Genomic DNA, 18,921 nt, shown 5'->3' on the forward strand with positions numbered 1-18,921 from the left:
AAAATCACCCTTTTCTCATTTGCTCAGTCTGATAGTAAATCTAAAATATTTCAGCAATTTTGCCCATACTATTACAAAAACATTGCCCACTAAAAAGAGTTTAGGATTTATTTAAAATTCTTCCTGCCCTACCTCAGACTAAAATAGTGCAGATATAATCAGATATGTGTCTGGACTAGTCCTTTCTTTCCCCCTCATTGCTGTGATTATGGTGTATGAGATTAAGTATTGTGATACAAATGGGTGGATATTTTTCTATTTAATTTAAATTTCAGGTACTCCCTCCCATCTTTTTCTTTCTTTTTTTTGTCTTTTTTTAGCTATTTCTTGGGCCGCTCCCGCGGCATATGGAGGTTCCCAGGCTAGGGGTCGAATTGGAGCTGTAGCCACCGGCCTACACCAGAGCCACAGCAATGCGGAATCCGAGCCGCGTCTGCGACCTACACCACAGCTCACGGCAACGCCGGATCGTTAACCCACTGAGCAAGGCCAGGGACCGAACCGGCAACCTCATGGTTCCTAGTCAGATTCGTTAACCACTGCGCCACGACGGGAACTCCCCTCCCATCTTTTTCAATTTAAATTTATTTTATTTTTGACCAGACCTATTAACATGTTTCTGAAGGTCAAAACTATATGACAATGACAAGAAATTTTATTCAAAGAATATGCGATAGTAGTGTAACTCTCTGATTAGTAGGATTTTTTAAAAAGGATTTTATAAGGAATACCAGAGCATGTTTTATGTTGATTAAGTTAATCTAGGAGTATGGAGGAAATTAATGATGTAACACACACACACACACACACACACACACACACACACACACACACACCCACGCACACACAGAGGTGCTACCTGACAGCTAAATTCCTTCTTGAGGTGATTAGATATTGGCTTCAGAAAATTAGAAAAATATACCTGAGTGGAATTGCTGGATCATATGGTACTTCTATATTTAGTTTTTAAGGAACCTTATAAACTTTTCCATCGTGCCTGCACCAATTTACATTCCTATCAACAGTGTGCCAGTGTCCCGTTTTCTCCACACCCTTGCCAATATTTGTGTTCTTTTTGATGATGGCCATTCTGACAGGGGTGAGGTTATATCTCATTGAGTTTTTGATTTGCCTTTCCCTGATGACTAGTGATGTTGAGCATCTTTTCATGTGTCTGTTTTCCACCTGTATATCTTTAGAAAAATGTCTATTCAGATCTTCTGCCCATTTTTTTCAGCTATTTTTTTTGGATATTGAGTTTTGTGAGCTCTTTATTTTGGATATTAACTCTTTATTAGAAATGTCATTTGCAAATATCTCATTCATTTGGTTGTCCTTTGGTTTTGCAATGGAAAGACTTTCAAGTTTAACTAGAGGAACTTAAGAAAGTATTTTTTAAGAAAGAAAATTAGAAAAATAATATTGATACTTGTTTCCCAAGGACTATTATAAGCATGTTAAATGATTTAACTCATTTAAAATTCACAGTTACTCTATAATGTAGTATCATCATTAACCTCTTCTTACAGATTAGGAAGTTGGAAACAGACTGATAAATGACTTGTCCAAGGTTGCTCATGTAAACATATGATTTGCACTCACGCAAATTGGTTCTAGCTTCTCTGTAGTACATTCAGTGGAGTTGAAGGTATCACTCCTGAAAAACTATGAAAGACTGTTTTTCAAGTTATAGAAGGAGCAGCATATGACTAGTTTGTTATTTGTAGTCACAATTTGATTCTGTCATATTTGACATTGTTCCTCAGATGCAGTTTCTGTGACTTTTATGTGAAGATTGGGCAATAGTATGAAGTCAGTGATGAGAAACCATTCAGCAGTAACAACGTTCATCATACTGGGTTTGACAGATGACCCACAACTAGAAATTCTTGTTTTTATCTTTCTGCTGATCACATATATGTTAAGTGTAACTGGGAATCTGACCATAATTTCTCTGGTCTTGGTGGATTCTCATTTAAAAACAGCTATGTATTTTTTCCTTCAAAATTTCTCTTTCTTAGAAATCTCATTCACAACTGCCTGTGTGCCCACCTATCTGCACATCATATCAAGTGGGGACAAAACCATCACCATCAATGCCTGCTTCAGCCAAATCTTTTTTATTGTCCTCTTTGGAGCTACAGAATTTTTCCTCTTGGCAGTGATGTCTTATGACCGCTACGTGGCCATCTGCAAACCCCTGCATTACATGAGCATCATGAACAGCAGAGTCTGTAGGAATCTCATCCTCTGTTGCTGGGTATCTGGCTTATTGATTATCCTTCCACCCCTTGGCCTGAGTCTCCATTTAGAATTCTGTGACTCAGTTATTGACCATTTTGTTTGTGATGCTTCTCCAATCCTGAAGAATTCCTGTTCAGATACATGGTTCATAGAGCAGCTGGTTATAGCCTGTGCTGTGTTGACCTTCATAGTGACCCTTGTGTGTGTCGTTCTGTCCTACATATACATCATTAGGATGATTCTAAGATTACCATCTGCCCAGCAAAGAAAAAAGCCTTTTCACCTGTTCTTCCCACATGATTGTGGTTTCCATGACCTATGGCAGCTGCGTCTTTATGTATATCAAACCTTCAGCCAAAGATGAAGTGTCCATTAATAAGGGAGTATCCCTGCTGACTACATCTGTTGCCCCTTTGTTGAACCCCTTTATTTATACTCTGAGAAATAAACAAGTAAAGCAGTCTTTCTATGACACTCTTAAAAGATTTGTGTTTCATTCAAAAAAGTAGCAGAACTGCATACTGGGAATTAAAATTAAATTAAAAGATATATCATGAGAATGTAGATGAAAATGGAAGCCATGAGGGTGACACATTTTGACAGACATTAAAGAGAACTGAGAAGAAAGAAAGCTGACAGTCCCAGCATCTGTGCATGGGCATTTCTCTTCTCCCTTAAACTGTTAAAACTTTCACTCTCTTCTTAACTGGTAATTCAATCAAGTCCTCATAATCATTTCAAATAAGCATTAGTCATTAGTCTTTCATGTCGCTATTCTGTACATGTCATTACTTTCCCCTTTTTGCTACACAACCACTTTTGAAGAGTCTTCCCTTTGTAGGAGGAAAAATGCATCGATTTGCAGGAAATGCAGACGACCTTCATCTTCATATCAGCCTTGTCAATGCTGTCCTCACAATAAATAACACAAGAATAGGTACAGAAATAAGAATACCATAATATTCCTTTCCCTTTCTTATCTGAATGTATTAAAATAATGTAAAAACAACTGACACCCCCTCATCCAGCAATGCAAAGAGATGTTGCAATATACCCCTCAAAGATTATTGAAAGATTTCCTCCTTCAGTAATTTTTCAAAGAAAACAAGAAAAGCCAGATGCAAAACAAAAACTATTGGCTTAAAGTCATCAGATTGCTGCTGAGAGTACAAGATTCTGCAAAGGTTGAAACTGTTGAAAAGTGAGGTGATTGTAGATGGATACTTTTGCCCTTAGAGGCATTTTCAGGTTCATGGCTATATATGTTTTCTTTTGTTTATTTTTTTGTCCTGCTTGTTTAAAAGTTAAAAATATACATTACATAATTACTTTGTTATCATTTTATGTTTCATATTATTTGCATCATCCTTCTATGTTTGTCCTTTTATTCGAATATTTCTTTTAAAAATGTTTTCCAATTTGTCTTTTGATGAAAAGTTGAGGGTGACTGTTAAGGTTTTGCTCTTAGGAATCAAAAATGTTCACAGAAAATAAAGTCAGAGGGTTATATAAATACCTGGGAACCTCATTTGAGGGTATAATTGGCTTCTGGGACCACTGATAAGAGGGGATGGTTGTGTTAAAATGCTGTAGGCCCTACTGGGAGGCAACTGAACATGAGCCATAATAAGGTGGCTTTAAAGTGAGGGTCCAGAATTTCCTGTTGTCCTGAAATGTGCTATTGTCCAGAAAAGAGCAAGAAAACACTTGAGTCATTTCTACAAATGAAGGTGTGTGGGAGTAAACCAGGGCTCTTCTGTTCTGTGAATGGAATTTTTGTGTCAAGTATAATTCTACTTTGCCTTTTAGTTAACTGTGGGTTTTAGAGAAACACAATTGTTTGACTGAAAAGGAATTAGCTCTCTTCTCCTCTTGGGTGGTGGTTACATAAGTGTTTACAGTTTATTACATGGTACTTTTATGTCTTAGTTATTTTTCTGTATATTTAAAAATAAAAATTCTTTATGGAAGAAAATGTCCTTTGTGTGGCAAGCCTTCTGAGGTCAAATTTAAATGTAAAATTTCCTGTCAAATTTAAATGTCTGATTTCTCTTTTCTAAGTTAAAAATTTTATTATAGTTGACTTACAATGTTGTATTAGTTAACTGAAAAAAAGTGAATCAGTTATACATATATGTATATCCTTTCTTGTTTACTATATAGGTTATTACAGAATATTGAGTAGATTTCCTTGAGATGTACAATAGATCCTTGTTAGTTATTATTTTATTTATAGTACAGTGTATATGTTAATCCCATCCTCCTAATTTATTCCTCCCCTCATCATTTCCCCTTTGGTAAACATAAGTTTGATTTTGAAATCTGTGTTGTTTCTGTTTTATAAAAAAATTGTTTTGTATCATTTTTATTAGATTCTACATATAAGATATCATATATTTGTCTTTCCTTGTATGACTTACTTCACTTAGTATGATAATCTCTTGGGTCCATCCATGTGGAAATTATTTCATTCTTTTTTATGGCTGAGTAATATTCCATTGTTTACATGTACCATATCTTCTTTATCCATTCCTCTATTGATGGAAATTTAGGTTGCTTCCATGTCTTGGCTGTTGCAAATACTGATGCAGTGAATGTTGGGGTGCGTGTACCTTTTTGAATTATGGTTTTCTCAGGGTATAAGCCTGAGAGTGGACTTGCTGGATCATATAGTAGTTCTATAATTAGTTTTTAAGGAATCTCCATACTGTTTTCCATAGTGGTTGTACAAATTTACATTCCCACCAAGAATGGATGAGGGTTCCCTTTTCTCCACACCTTCTCCAGAATTTATTATTTGTAGAATTTTGATGATGGCTATTCTGACTGGTGTGGGGAGATACCTCATTGTAGTCTTGATTTGAATTTCTCTAATATTTAGTGATGGTGAACATCTTTTCATGTGCTTTTTGGCAATCTGTCTGTATTTTTTGGAGAAATGTCTCTTTAGATCTTCAGACCATTTTTTGATTATTATTTTTTTGATATAAAGCTGCATGAGATATTTGTGCATTTTGGAAACTAATCTTCAGTTGCTTCATTTGCAAAGATTTTCTCCCATTCTCTGGGTCGTCTTTTTGTGTGTGTGTATGTGTGGTTTTCTTTGCTGTGCAGAAGTTTTTAAGTTTAATTATGTCCCATTTGTTTGTTTTTATTTTTATTACTCTAGGAGGTGGATTCAAAAAGTTACCGATGCAATTTATGTCCAAGAGTTTTCTGTCTATGTTCTTCTCTAGTTTTATAGTATCCAGCTTTATATTCAGGGCATAATCCATTTTGAGTTTATTTTCAGGTGCGGTGTTAGAGAAAGTAAATGTCTGATTTCTTAAGGCATAAATGTTCCTTATCTATCTTGTCACAGCATACACAGAGATATCCATCTTTGCCTAGTATAGGAACTCTATTATTATTTCTTTTTGTTAATCTTCTCTTCACCTGTTACACCTATTATCTAGGTTTTGGTATATATTCTTGTCTTTTGGTGCCTATCTACCCACCTACATTTCTATTGAATCTGGTATCTTTATATTTTCTGTTATCTATCTAATCTCTTGTTTCCTGTTGTTTTATGAAAGAATTTATCAGATCTGATATTCTAGTTCACTATTTTTGTTTTAGTTCTATGTCTCCTGGTATTAGCCTCATCTGTTTTATTCTTTATTTCTTTTATGTTTTTCAGCAGAATTTTTAACCTATGTATTTTTATAATGTTTTATCCTTCATTTTACCAGTATCATTCTTATCTTTTTGAGAAAATTATACTTATTTTAAATTCTTGATGCTTCTGTTCTAATAATTCTTTGTGTCATATTATATCTTATGTATATTCTTGCCCCTGACTCCTACCTCCAGCCCACAGTGGATATAGTCCTCTGATTGGTGGTAGTTTTGGCTTGTGAACTTATGACTCTCCATAGCTTCCTCTATACAGTCTAGTGATGTTTATGTGCCAAATTTCATGAACTTACGGATGAATATAAAGGAATAAAAGGATGATCCTCAAGCTAGAAGGCCCAAGTCATTACAGAACTGTTCTTACTTTACTTGGCTTCTCAAAAAAAAAAATCTCTTTTTCTCCCTTTTGTATATTATTTTAAACTCTTTGCGAGAAGCAGCATTGGGAGAAGACGACCTGTTTAGACTTGTAATTCCTAAAGTCACAAGCTGTGGAGGCTTAGGGAGAGAGGATAGAAGAATGAATGCCTGGCGTAGTACATTAGGCCTCACTCATTTTTATCATCTCCTCACCCTAGCACTGCTCTGAGATTGTCCTGAGAATACTAGGTAGGTAAAGCTGTTTCTTTTGATTCTTGTCTACAGTGGTGATAGGAAGGATAATCCACCAACTTACACATTTAGACAGTAACATTCCAAAAGTTCAGCTGCAGAATCAGTAAATTCATTTCTTTGGTTTTCTATGACTTGGGCTACATTCCAAGTAAGTATTAGCATAAAGCTACCTAGGTGAACAGTTTTAGAAAACCATGACTTATCGGTTTTTTTTTTCCTTTTCTTTTTTTGGACAAGCACGTTTAGGAGGTGACAGAGTCCTTCCCAAATTTATTTCTAGGTGCTTATGTTGTGAAGGCTGGGTGAAGCCCTGGCTAGTGTTCTTAAACTTTGACTAACACTGAATACTCCTCTTTATCTCAGCTTCATCCAGAGCACATGGAGTGGATGATTGTCCAGCCCTAACAAGCTGCTGCCGGTTGTTCTCTTGGCTTTATTTGAAGTGTATTGAGACCTTCACTGACCCAGCTATCAAAGGATGCAACTGGACATAAGAGGAGTGGAAATAAGCTAGCCTTGCTGCAAAGGGATTTCAAGTAGAATGGCTAACAATTTTATAGTCCCAGTTATGTTAAACCAATCAATGAAAAACCTATTTTTACCAGTTTAGCCTGGCAACTCAACTGGCTTTCTTTCTCCTTTCTTCTCTTCCTTCCTTCCGTCACTTTTTTTTTTTGACCATGGCCACAGCATGTGGAACTACCCTGGGCTAGGGATGAAACCTGCGCCACAACAGTGACCTGAGCCACAGGAACACTGGATCCTTAACCCACTGTGCCACCAGGGAATTCCAAGCCTGAGTTTCTGGACAAGGATATTGGTTACCATTATCATTGTGTTATAATGGATATCATTTTTACAACACAATAAATAATGGCATAACTTTTTTTATACTTATTTGATGCTCAAAACTGTCATGTAAGATAGTCACTATTATTATCCACACTTTAAAGTTGAGAAAAGTAAGCCCTAGGGAGGTAAAAAATTGTTGTAAGGAGACTCGGGTAGAAGGTTGGGCATCTGAGATTTGAACTGAAGCCTGTATTTTCAACCACTATATAGCATTTTGTTTCACTTCACCATAGATTTTGGTAGAAATGTGGATTTGGGAGAACTTGGTGACTCAGGGGTTGCTGTTTAAGAACATTTCTCTAATTAATAGCTCAGGGGATTTGGAATGAATTGAAAGTTATCACCAACACCTGGCTTAGCCACCAAGGAAACCCAGATAATTCAAAACACCAATGGCTTTATATAAAAGGCTGTTTGTTAAAAATATTATATATTCTTCAAGATTTTCTGTGGTTCTGGAAATTTTCTCTCACAATCAGTCCCATACAGTTTGTTCATTAAGTCCTCATTCTGTTCACCATTATTATTGCACATAAAACATGTGAATACATCACATCATGTTTGTACCCTAAATAGTAATTGGTATTCTGTAATGAATTAAGGTTGTTACGGAACTATGTACAGGTATTCAGATTTCCAAAATGTCCTAGGTTCCATTGAAGTTGAGGCTGTATTCAAATTCAGTTTGTTGTTACCTTGAATCCATGTGTAGATTTTTGATAGGGTCGTTTATTCCTGTTAGTTGCAAAAACTCATAATCTGGAACCTTCTGGGTATAAAACTGTATTGCTACTTTATATTCCTTTTCACTTTATGAATGAGGCATCCATGGCTTATGTGGGAAAAAATGCAAAAATTTGGGGAAAAGTTAAACAAATGAAGTCATATCACAGAATTTATCCTTTATAATACCTAACAAAGGAGACAAAAAGATGAAAATGAAGTCAAAATAGAAAGAAATTACTGGAGACTCTCAAAGAGAGAGTGTGGCAATCTCAGCCATTAACATAAAAACATGGCAGCTATGAAAACTGCCATTTGTTTAGGAGGAGTGAGAGGAGTCTGACTTTGCCTCTAGAAATCTCTTCTAACCAAAAACTTCTAGAAAATGGAGGTGTAAATTGACAAAATCTTGAGCGTTTTCACCTCACTTGAGGAAAAGTGGACCAAATGCCTTTTTGTGTTTTATGGAAGAATGAAGTTGCAATGGCTTCAACTGAAAGATAAAGAAAAAGATAAGGAGAATAAAAAATATTGACACTTTGAAAGAAGCATCATCTCCAGAACTCCCTAATCAAGACTAATGCCCCAGCTAGATTTCCTTTAAAACAATGCTAATAATATACCCGCCTTTCTTAAAAACTACTGGGGACTCGTCAATGTCCAACTAACTCCACACTTTATAATAAATACCTTTATGAGCTGGCCTCTCTCACTCTAAGTTTTTATATTCCCATTCTTCTAAATGAGCAATCTGTTTTGCCTCTTAAATTTCAAGTAATTTCCAGAAAACAGTTAATGCTTCCCAATTACTCTATTTTGGGAGTCTCATTCATCCTTCTCTAATAACACTTACCATATTATTTTATTTTCTGTAAACTTATGACATCAATTTACAATTTCAACACATTCCTATCACACTACACCATTGATTCCTTGAAATTAGGACTTTAGGTCTTTCATATTTTTATCCTCAAGTGCCAATGCAGCACTTGAAATAGAGTAGACACTGAATACATATTTATTAAATGAAACATATTTTCCTGGAAATATATTTTGTTTTTTAAAGCTTCACAATCTTTTTGATGGTGTCTTTGAATGCTTGCTTCACTTGCTGATTTCTTAGCGTGTAAATGAAGGGATTCAGCAACGGAGTAATTGAAGTAATGAGCACAGCTATTGCTTTGTTGAAAGAACCTTCTTCTTTTGCAGAAGGATTAAAGTACATAAACATGCAGCTGCCATAAGAGAGAGAGATGACAATCATGTGGGAAGAACAAGTGGAAAAATCCTTTGTCCTTTGCTGGGCAGAAGGGATCCTCAGAATGGTCCTGATAATAAATGTGTAAGAGAGAGTCACCAGCACCAGAGTAACCACCAGAGTCACAACTGCCAAGAAGATGACCGTCAGTTCTAAGAGGCTTGTGTCTGAGCAGGCAAGCTCCAGGAGGGGACCATAGTTGCAGTAATAGTGATTCAGAACATTGGAGGCGCAGAAATCCACCTGGCTCATCAGGAAGATTGGGGGAAAGATAGCTAGGAATCCCCCGAGCCAGGAGCAGAACACAAGCTGGATGCAGACTCTGCTGTTCATGATGGTCAGGTAGTGCAGGGGTTTGCATATGGCCACGTAGTGGTCATAGGACATAGAAGCCAGGAGGTAAAACTCCGTTGCCCCAAGAAATATAGCAAAAAAATATTGAATCAAGCAGCCAGCAAAGCTGATGACTTTATTTCCTGTTGTCAAGCTGGTCAGAAATCTGGGAATAAAAATGGATGTGAAGGAAACTTCTAAGAAGGAGAAGTTCCGGAGGAAGAAGTACATGGGGGTCTGGAGGTGGGGGTCTACCAGAGTGAGAATGATGATCGTCAGATTTCCTAGGACACGTAGCAGGTAGGTGAGGAACAGAAAGATGAATGTCACCACCTGGACCTCAGGTTGATTTGTGAGACCCAAGAGAATAAACTCAGTAAATGTGGTTCGGTTTTTCACTGTTGACCTTTAGGGGCTCTAAAGGGAAAAGGTGAGAATGATGAAAACCAAAGTTTCTTGAGATAGGAGAGGTAAAGCTGATTGTAATTGACCAAATCAGGTCAAATATAACTTTACATTCAGTTGGCCCAAACCTGTGTCCTGCTGGACTGGACTTGACTCCAGGGATGTCCCATATCTTGTGTAAGTGACCTTCATTCCCAGTCTTTCTGGTTTTCTTTTTATTTTTTACTTTGGGGGCCACACCCATGGCATATGGAAGTTCCCAGGCTAGGGGTTGAATCGAAGCTCCAGATGCCAGCCTCCCCCACAGCCACAGCAACATGGGATCTGAGGCACATCTGAGACCTACACTATGATGTACGGATCACAGCAATGCTGGATCCTCTACCCACTGAGCGAGGCCAGGGCTTGAACCCACATCCTCATGGATACTAGTTGGATTCGTTTCCGCTGCATCACAATGGGAACTCCTATTGCCAGTCTTTGTAATTCCTCAAGTTGATCTATTCCTGGACACATCACAGAATTTGTTGCAGAATAATTACTCAATTTTGTTTCAGAAGAATAATTTTTGAACCTATCTTTCCCTCCCAAAATGTTTATGATATCTCTGCATTTAAGTCACTTTATCTGACTTTATAAATCTCTTATACTTCTGTGCACTTGGTAGATACATTTCCATCTGATTCTGTTCCTTCCCTTTCCCCTCCTCACGCTTTTTTCCCCTTTCTGTATCTTGCCTACTCTCCCTGTACAATTTGATGTTTCAGTGGATACTTGCCATAAATCCTCGTCTCCATTACTATACAAATCTCTGACTCCCTTGTTTCAGCAAGCAACAGAAATTTCTCCAAGCAGATAATGCTGAAGATCTTGATGTATGATTGACTTTTTCTATAGCCCCACTTCTTTGGTAGGATGACTTTGTAATAGGGCTTTAGGACTCTTAGATCTTTTTAGTTCAGTATTCTCTCATTTTATTTTGACTACATGGACAAGTCTCAGCATTAAATCATATTAATCAGCATTTATTTATGTTTCTTTGCCATTTTCAAAGTCTCCTACACACTAATTGGGGATATGTCTCTGAGAATAGAGATCTGGAGAGATCCACAGATAGTATCACAGAGTATATTTTTCATTGTTGTTGTTCTTTTGGGGCCGCACATGCAGCATATGGAAGTTCCCAGGCTAGGGGTCCAACTGGAGCTGCAGCTGCTGGCCTACACCACAGGCACAAACATGCAGGATTCATGCCATGTCTGTGACCTACACCATAGCTCACAGCAATGCTGGATCCTTAACCCACTGAGTGAGGCCAGGGATCAAACCCGCATCCCATGGACACTAGTTGTGTTTATTACCTCTGAGCCACAACAGGAATGCCTCTCAGAATAGGTTTTGCACAAAGTCTTGAGGAATCCTCAGTGACAAACTAAGGGTGATAATTTATCGTGCCTCAGATTTTCTTGTTGATGTTTCTGACAGTTAGAGTCCTTTGTAGATAAATTGATAATCCTCAAGGAAGGAAACTGTGCGCATCTTTAGATTTTTCTGATTAAGAAGCAAAGACAGTGTAGGCCCCTCTAATTCACATGCATATGGATAAGGAAAATCATATCTTCAAAATCATTCTTTGCAATTTCCCCATTGTTCTGTACAGCTTTTGGAGGCATTGCATTGACCTGTACCCCCTACAGCCATGCCTTGCTTTTTTGTACTGACCTGTGGTCTTTGGTAAGTCCTGCATTTTCATCTGTATTTTCACAGTTGATTGATTTCATGATCCATGTTTTTAGAATAATAGCACGACTGACTTTAAAAACATGTAATGCTTACACCTTAAACCTCTGAATGACTGCAGTAGGCTGTTTACCTTGTTGTTCCTAAGAGGGATGTCAGAGATGAGATGTGCCATGAGAGTCTCCAAGTAGCATAAAATTGAACGTGTTTTTCTTTTTATCAGCTTCCCATGTACTTTTGATGCTTCTCTTAATGGAAGTACCCAAGTTTGTGCAGCTTAACTAGGAAGGAAGGGTCTGACCTTCCATTCTATGAATCCAAACCAGAATCAAAACATAATTCCTTAGAGTCAGAGTCCTGCACTTGTATAATAAAAAAGAAAAAAGAAAAAAGCAAATAATCCCTCTGTCCTGGCAATGGTAGAGTTAGAAGAGGGAACTTTAATAGATGGAAAATTCCTTAATATTTGTGCTCTAAGAGAGATTATTGTGAAATCCTTACAAGGCAAGACATGGGCTTCTTTGCATTTTCTATGTTAGCCAGAATGACACAGGTTTTATTTGCTCTTTTTAGAGCAGACACATGGGAATCAATTTCCTAAAGAAAGTAAAGATGCCCTGTGGACCCAAGTTCAGAAGGTGCAATTGTTACAGCTTTGAGAACAAGTTGTTAACATGTGGCTGCAGAGAGAGGTTCCTGAGAAACCATGATAAGGGTTCCAGGAGAGAATCCGCTACAGCCCTGAGGTTTGTGAAGTTGAGGGCAATGGAGTGAGAGCCATGGGGATTGGCATGCCTGCCCTAGCCATTGTCCTTATTATTTCCCCTTTAATAACTCATTTGGGCCAGTGCTTATATCTGATATAAATGAGTTCCTTCACAGTGGATGGCCATGGCCTTAATGCCAGGGTATGTCCATTAAGATCTTCATACCTAGTATTGCTGGTATTAAACATATTGCTGGAACTCCTTCTGATTAGCAACTGGAAACTATTTTGCTGTTAGAGATTTGGCTAATATGTTCTGTTCTATATATAGTTCTACAGCCTCTCAGTAGAATTTGCCTTCACTTTTGAAGGCACAATACATTTTTACTTTCCTCACTATGAGATATTTCAAAAGCGCTGCCAGTGCACTTAACTTTGCAGGCAAAAATTTAACCACATTCAGCTTATTCCAGGAACAGACATTATATTGATAACGTTATCTGCAAAGAAATTCAAGTAATATGCTCACATGCATAAACAAATACTAGTCACAGAACTTTCTGATCAAGGTTGGGCCACACTGCATTCTGTAAAATTCAGGCCTTGCCATTTCCCTAAAATTTCTAAACTTTACTTATCAGCATGGGGATAAATCATATTTGATGCACTAAGGAACTAATTCTTAGGTTCATCAGCACTTACTGCTTTAAAGGAGTCTCAGCATTTACATGTTTAATTGGGTTTCAGAGGCAACATATTCCTCATTTACAAATTTTATTGAAGCCTGTTATGCCCTTGCTCACAAACTGACTCATTTTGTTTTATTTTTCCTTTTAAAAATATAATTAGTACAATTGACTACATTACATTAATCCAACATAATGAGTTATATATATATGTATATATTTATATATATATGTATGTATATATATGACAAAATGACCACAAGACAATGAGTCTCATTGACATCTGTCATGATGATGTAGTTACAGAATTTTCCCCTTCTGATAAGAACTTTTAAGATCTACTCTTTTTTAGCAGCTTTCAAATATGCAATACCATATTATTAACTATAGTTCTCATACTATCCATGATATCCTCATGACATATATTTTATAATTGGAAGTTTGAACATTTTGAATCATTTCACCCATTTTTTTTCCACCCCTAGCCCCCACCCTTGGCAACCATCAGGCTGTTGTCTTATCTCTGAATTGCGTTTTTTCTTTTTTAGATTCTTCATATAAGTAAAGTCAAACAGTATTTGTCTTTCTCTGTCTCATTTATTTCAGTTAACATTTAAGGTCCATTCATGTTTCTGCAAATAACAAGGTTTCCCTCTTTCTTTATGGCTGAATAGTTTTATATGTCATATTTTCTTTATCCATTCATCTGTCAATGGACATTTAGGTTGTTTCCGTATTTTAGCTATTGTAAATAGGGCTGCAATGAATCTGGAGACACACATCTTTTTGAGTTAATGTCTCCATTTTCTTCAGATAAATACCCAGAAGTGGAATTGCTGGATCATATGAGAGCTTTATTTTTTAATTTTTTGAGGAAATGCTCTGCTGTTTTTCATAGTGGTTTTACGTATATTGGCTCACTCTGGGCCACCCAACAACAGAGGCTCCAAATTGCAATAACAACAGATACTTTGTTTAGAGCTCTCCCCTCTTCTGCTCCTCAGCAGAGACCCTTTCATTACAGGGGCTTCAACAGCCTTCTCTCAGTCCTTCCAGTCCGTGGATCAGCCGTGGTTTATGGACTTGAGGTGCAAAAAACTATCTTCCTTGGCTGCACCTTACACACTATTAGGATGGCATCTGCTGGCTGTATAGTGAGCCCTTCTGGGAAGACATGCTTTCACAAATCCTGAGCCTGTGACTCTTTGTAGTCAGCTGGCCACTATGCCTTGGGTCCTTAAGGCAGCACCCCACAAACTTGGCATGGCCACAGAGGTCTCATGATTAAAATGAAAATGCCACATATAGAGCCAAACCTGGGCCCTCTAGCACATCCTACCTACAGGAGGAAATGGTTTCCATGTCCTCGGTCCTTTGCTAGATGCAGTGGTACCTGAAGAGGCCACCCTCTCTCATATCCGCTGACCCCCCTGAGGAGCCGTTGGGATCAACTGAGTGATCGGGAAATGGATTTTGTATACTTTATAGATTCAGCACCACCATCACAAACAGTAGAGCCGCTGGAGAAGCTGCTACATTCTATTCCCTAACCAAAGATGGAAGCCAGGGGTCAGCACAGTCATCTTAATGCTAGAGGGTGTTCTGGCCAACAGTTGGCCCCTGACCCATGCCTGTAGGCTCTCGGGCCATTGCCAGCAGTAACGGTCTGGTCTGGCCGATGGTGGCAACCACAGTTCCAAGCCGATTGCCCTTCTCTGTTGGGGAAAGGAACGCCAGGAATTTCTTGCCTCATGGATACCCCAAATACAAGTTAAGTCCACATGTGTTCTCCACATACTAAAATTCAATTTTCAGAGACTCATTACAATGCACAGTTGGTAAATTGGCTTGGATTTCTGAGACACATACGGTTACAACCTCAGATCTAATGTCACTAACCTTGTCCTGGGTAGTCTGTGGACACAGGAAATACCAGGCCATAGTGTAGCTTCTGCCCTGAAGGCCTGAGAAGAATGAAAAGGATGTTCCCTCTCCTGTGCCATCGATAACGTAGTGCCTAACCTATGCACTTTATGTGGGAAGATGTACCACGGCCCTTATAGTGGAGGAGGATTGGTTCCCTGGGAGAATGTTCCTTAGCCAATGGCAAATAGATTTTATGTGTCTTCTGAATAGAATGTTATTCTCTAATGAAAAATACACTAGGTTCCTCTTCTTTCCTATTGCCCAATTACATAATCTACATTTATTCATTCAAATAATTATGAAGCTTGTTAGATTTTCTTTTCTTTTCTTTTTAGGATGGTACTCGCAGCATATGGAAGTTCCCAGGCTAGGTTAAGCATTGAATTGGAGCTACTGCTCCTGGCCACACCACAGCCACAGCAATGCAGGATCTGAGCCATGTCTATGACCTACACCACAGCTCATGGCAACACCAGATCCCTGACCCCTGAGCAAGGCCAGGGATCATCTTCGTGGATACTCGTGGGATTTGTTTCCGCTGCACCATAGTGGAAACTCCCAAGCTTGTTAAATTAAACAGTGCTTCTCGCATTGCAGTCAAGCCTGTGGTAACAAATCCTTTGAATATAAGACTGCTTCATTGTGATGTTTACCCCCAGTCTTACCAAAATCCTACACTGGGAAAATTTCCCTGGAACACCGAGAATTATTTATTTTTAATTTGGATCGATTCGCTTTGGTAACAATTTCATTGAATACATGATAAAGTTTCCCACTTTCTTCCCATAATTAGTGTTTTCAATTAACGTTAACATGGAGGGTTTGAAGACAACCTGTGCAAAACTACCTACACTCACTGTCACTATGGGACCTAGAAGAGTGATTGAGATTTGGGTTTTTCCTTCATCAACTCCCTATTTAGTAAATTAAAAAATATATTTGAGACACTTTGAACTTACATTTGGAACAAAGCTCATTCAGTCTTAATTCAGGACAGAGATTTGAGACGTGAATCTGTGTCCCCCCATCCCCCAAACTCTCCACCAAACAGTGGCAAAAAAGACTTAAATAACAGGTAATAAGATGAAGTAACTTATAACACTGATATTATTTGATTTCTATGATGCTAGAGTGTATTATTGGGTTGTGGTGTCTTTTCCGTCACCTCTTTTTCTTCTGTCTCTTTAGCAGTAACAGCTCCCTAACTGATGGTTATGTCTGTCCTTTCCAAAAGCTAAAGTGACCATGGCAGGAAAATTCTAATTTCATGTCCCTTCAGAATAACAACATATCGGAAATGAGCATTGATTACCTTTCTGCATAATTATAATAAAGGGAAATTCACATTTTAAAACTGACTGAACTCACTCTCTGCCGGTAGTTGGAGAATATGGAAAAAGCTGTTATGACAAATTACACACTTACTTCTCTGATAGCTTTTTATCAGAGGCTTTTGCGGGAACCACAGTTTGAGGAGCATTATGTGGAAGAGGAGGTTCAGGTCCACTTCTGCTTCCACTTTCACAGTCCACCTGCCCCAATTCCCAGTCTCAACCTCCATACAAGCCTGTGCCAACACACATACATACACACGATGCATAAGCATTTCTTTCTTCTTTTTAAAAAGAGACTCTAATTACACAATATATCAGGTCTGTTGTCTCACAGTTCTCTGATGCGTTAAATATTTTTTAGCTTTCTACTTCTTTGTATGTTTTATACAGATGTTACTGCTGTTTCTTCCATTTATGCAAAATTTTCCTCTGTAATATCTAACTGATATTAAAATTACTTGATACATAGTGTCCTCAGACTGTGTAGTTTTCATCTTTATAAATTTGATTTGGCTATTTTTTAACAATTTTAATATTTTACTTAAATATTCTTCAACATATGGGGTACAAATATAACTACTGTTTTGACTGTATTCTATTTTAACTATATCATCTCTGGCATTTTTGGGTCTATTTTTATTCATCGTTCTCTTCCTTATAGGTTGTATTTTCCTGTTTCTTTGCATGTCTGGTGAAATTTGATTATGTTAGGCATCATGAATCTTAACTTCTATGTTAATATGTATTAATCTGGATCGAGAAGTGTTTAGCCTAGGGATTTCTTTCCTCAATACTGAGGCAAATCCTTCTGAATAATACCCAGTAAATTATGAGATTTTTAATTCTGTTTGGTGTGAATAGGATCCATTTCCATTCCTATGTGAGCTCAGAATATTGTTCTTTACAGTTCTTTGGTGATTCTTGTCTTAGGTAAGGTCCTTATGTCTATGTGCTGATCAGTGCTCAGTTGAATGCTCTTAAGGGCCAAATAGATCACCACTTATCTCTCTGCATGCCTCTTTCATGTGAACTTCAGCCTCCCTGGACCACCACCTGCATATTCTCGACTTTGGGCCTGATGGGCTCCTCCCCTGATGCACTGTCTCCAGGAAGTAAGCTGTCCTCAATTGCCTATGTTAATTATATGGAAAACTGTAGTTTCATATATTTTGCTTGAATGTTTACTGATTTAAATAGAGAGGACATATGTGTTCCCTGTTAATTCATTTCAGCTTGAGCTCATTATCTTTTCATGCTTTCTTCCACATATTAAAATATTTTCTAAAGTTCTAGATTTTTGAAAATTTAGCATGACTAATAATCATAATTTGCTGATTTGCTTCAAAATATTCTATAAACATTTCCTTTCTTTGATAATGATCAATCTTTGTTTTCTCTTAGATTCGCAGATGTGGAGAACAAACTAATGGTTACCAGTGTGGAGAGGGAAGAGGGGAGGAGCATGACAGGGGTAGGGGTTGAGAGGTACAAACTATTATGTATGAAATCAGCTGTAAGAATATGTCCTACAACACAGGGAACGTAGTCAACATTTCATGATAACTGTAAGGAGTATAACCTTTAAAATTGTGAATCAGTAGTTACTGTTGTGGCTCAGCAGGTGAAGAACCAGACATGGTGTTCGTGAGGATACAGGTTTGATCCCTGGCCTCACTCAATGGGTTAAGGTCCAGCATTGCTGCAAGCTGTGGCACAGGTCACAGATGTGGCTCAGATCTGACTTGCTGTTGGCTGTGGCTATGGTGTAGGCTGGCATCTGTGCTCTGATTTGACCCCCTAGCCGGGGAACTTCCATATGTCACAGATGCAGCTGTAAAAATTAAATTAAAATATTAAAATTGTGGAGTTCCCATCGTGCCTCAGTGGTAACGAGCCTGACTATATCCATGAGGATAGGGGTTCAATCCCTGGGTTAAGGATCTGTCATTGCTGTGAGCTCTGGTGTAGGTTGCAGATGCAGCCTGGATCCTGCATTGCTGTGACTGTGGTGTAGACTGGCAGCTGCAGCTCTGATTCAACCCCTGGCCTGGGAACCTCCTTATGCCTCAGGTGTGTACCTAAAAAGCATATATATATATATATATATACACACACATATACACATATATATATATATAAATATATAGTGAATCACTGTATTGTATCCTTCTGACATATAATATTGTACATCAACTGTTCTTGAGTAAGAAAAGCAATTATCTCAGGATTTAAAATTCCAAGTTCAAATTATGAGAAAGGAGTCAAAAAACTATGACCATCCCAAAAGAACCTAGTATCTCCTAAGATCAAAATATCTGGAAAGCAGCCCAAGTCTCATCTTGTGAATGAATTCATACCTTCAGGGATTACTAGAGGGCACAAGAATAAATTCCACTCAAGTCCCATAGTTTGCTTAGCTGTGCT

At 37.9% G+C, this 18,921-nt stretch overlaps 2 protein-coding genes across 2 annotated transcripts; one reads left to right on the plus strand and one right to left on the minus strand.

Annotated features, from left to right (window-relative positions):
- Nucleotides 1–1,819: 1,819 nt before the first annotated feature.
- LOC125130693 (olfactory receptor 6C2-like) lies at nt 1,820–2,753 on the plus strand. The gene is given in 2 exon segments (XM_047786344.1): nt 1,820–2,523; nt 2,525–2,753. Coding segments are annotated over 2 exon segments (933 nt in total).
- Nucleotides 2,754–9,169: 6,416 nt separating this feature from the next.
- On the minus strand, nt 9,170–11,886 carry LOC125130349 (olfactory receptor 6C4-like). Its single transcript, XM_047785723.1, has 2 exons — nt 11,828–11,886; nt 9,170–10,106 (listed from the first exon to the last, which is right to left on the minus strand). The coding sequence occupies exons 1-2, from the start codon at nt 11,884–11,886 to the stop codon at nt 9,170–9,172; spliced, it is 996 nt and encodes a 331-aa protein (XP_047641679.1).
- Between the last annotated feature and the right edge of the window lie 7,035 nt (nt 11,887–18,921).

This window comes from Phacochoerus africanus, chromosome 7 (assembly GCF_016906955.1).
Source record: "Phacochoerus africanus isolate WHEZ1 chromosome 7, ROS_Pafr_v1, whole genome shotgun sequence".
NCBI classification, from domain to species: Eukaryota; Metazoa; Chordata; class Mammalia; order Artiodactyla; family Suidae; genus Phacochoerus; species Phacochoerus africanus.

Bases quoted from the DNA above. Each gene is read 5' to 3' on its own strand.
- LOC125130349 (XM_047785723.1), bottom strand. From the start codon at position 11,886: ATGAAATCAATCAACTGTGAAAATACAGATGAAAATGCAGGACTTACC. The intron at 10,107-11,827 runs GTCAGTACAAAA...GAGCCCCTAAAG, and splicing joins GGACTTACCAAAGACCACAG to GTCAACAGTGAAAAACCGAA.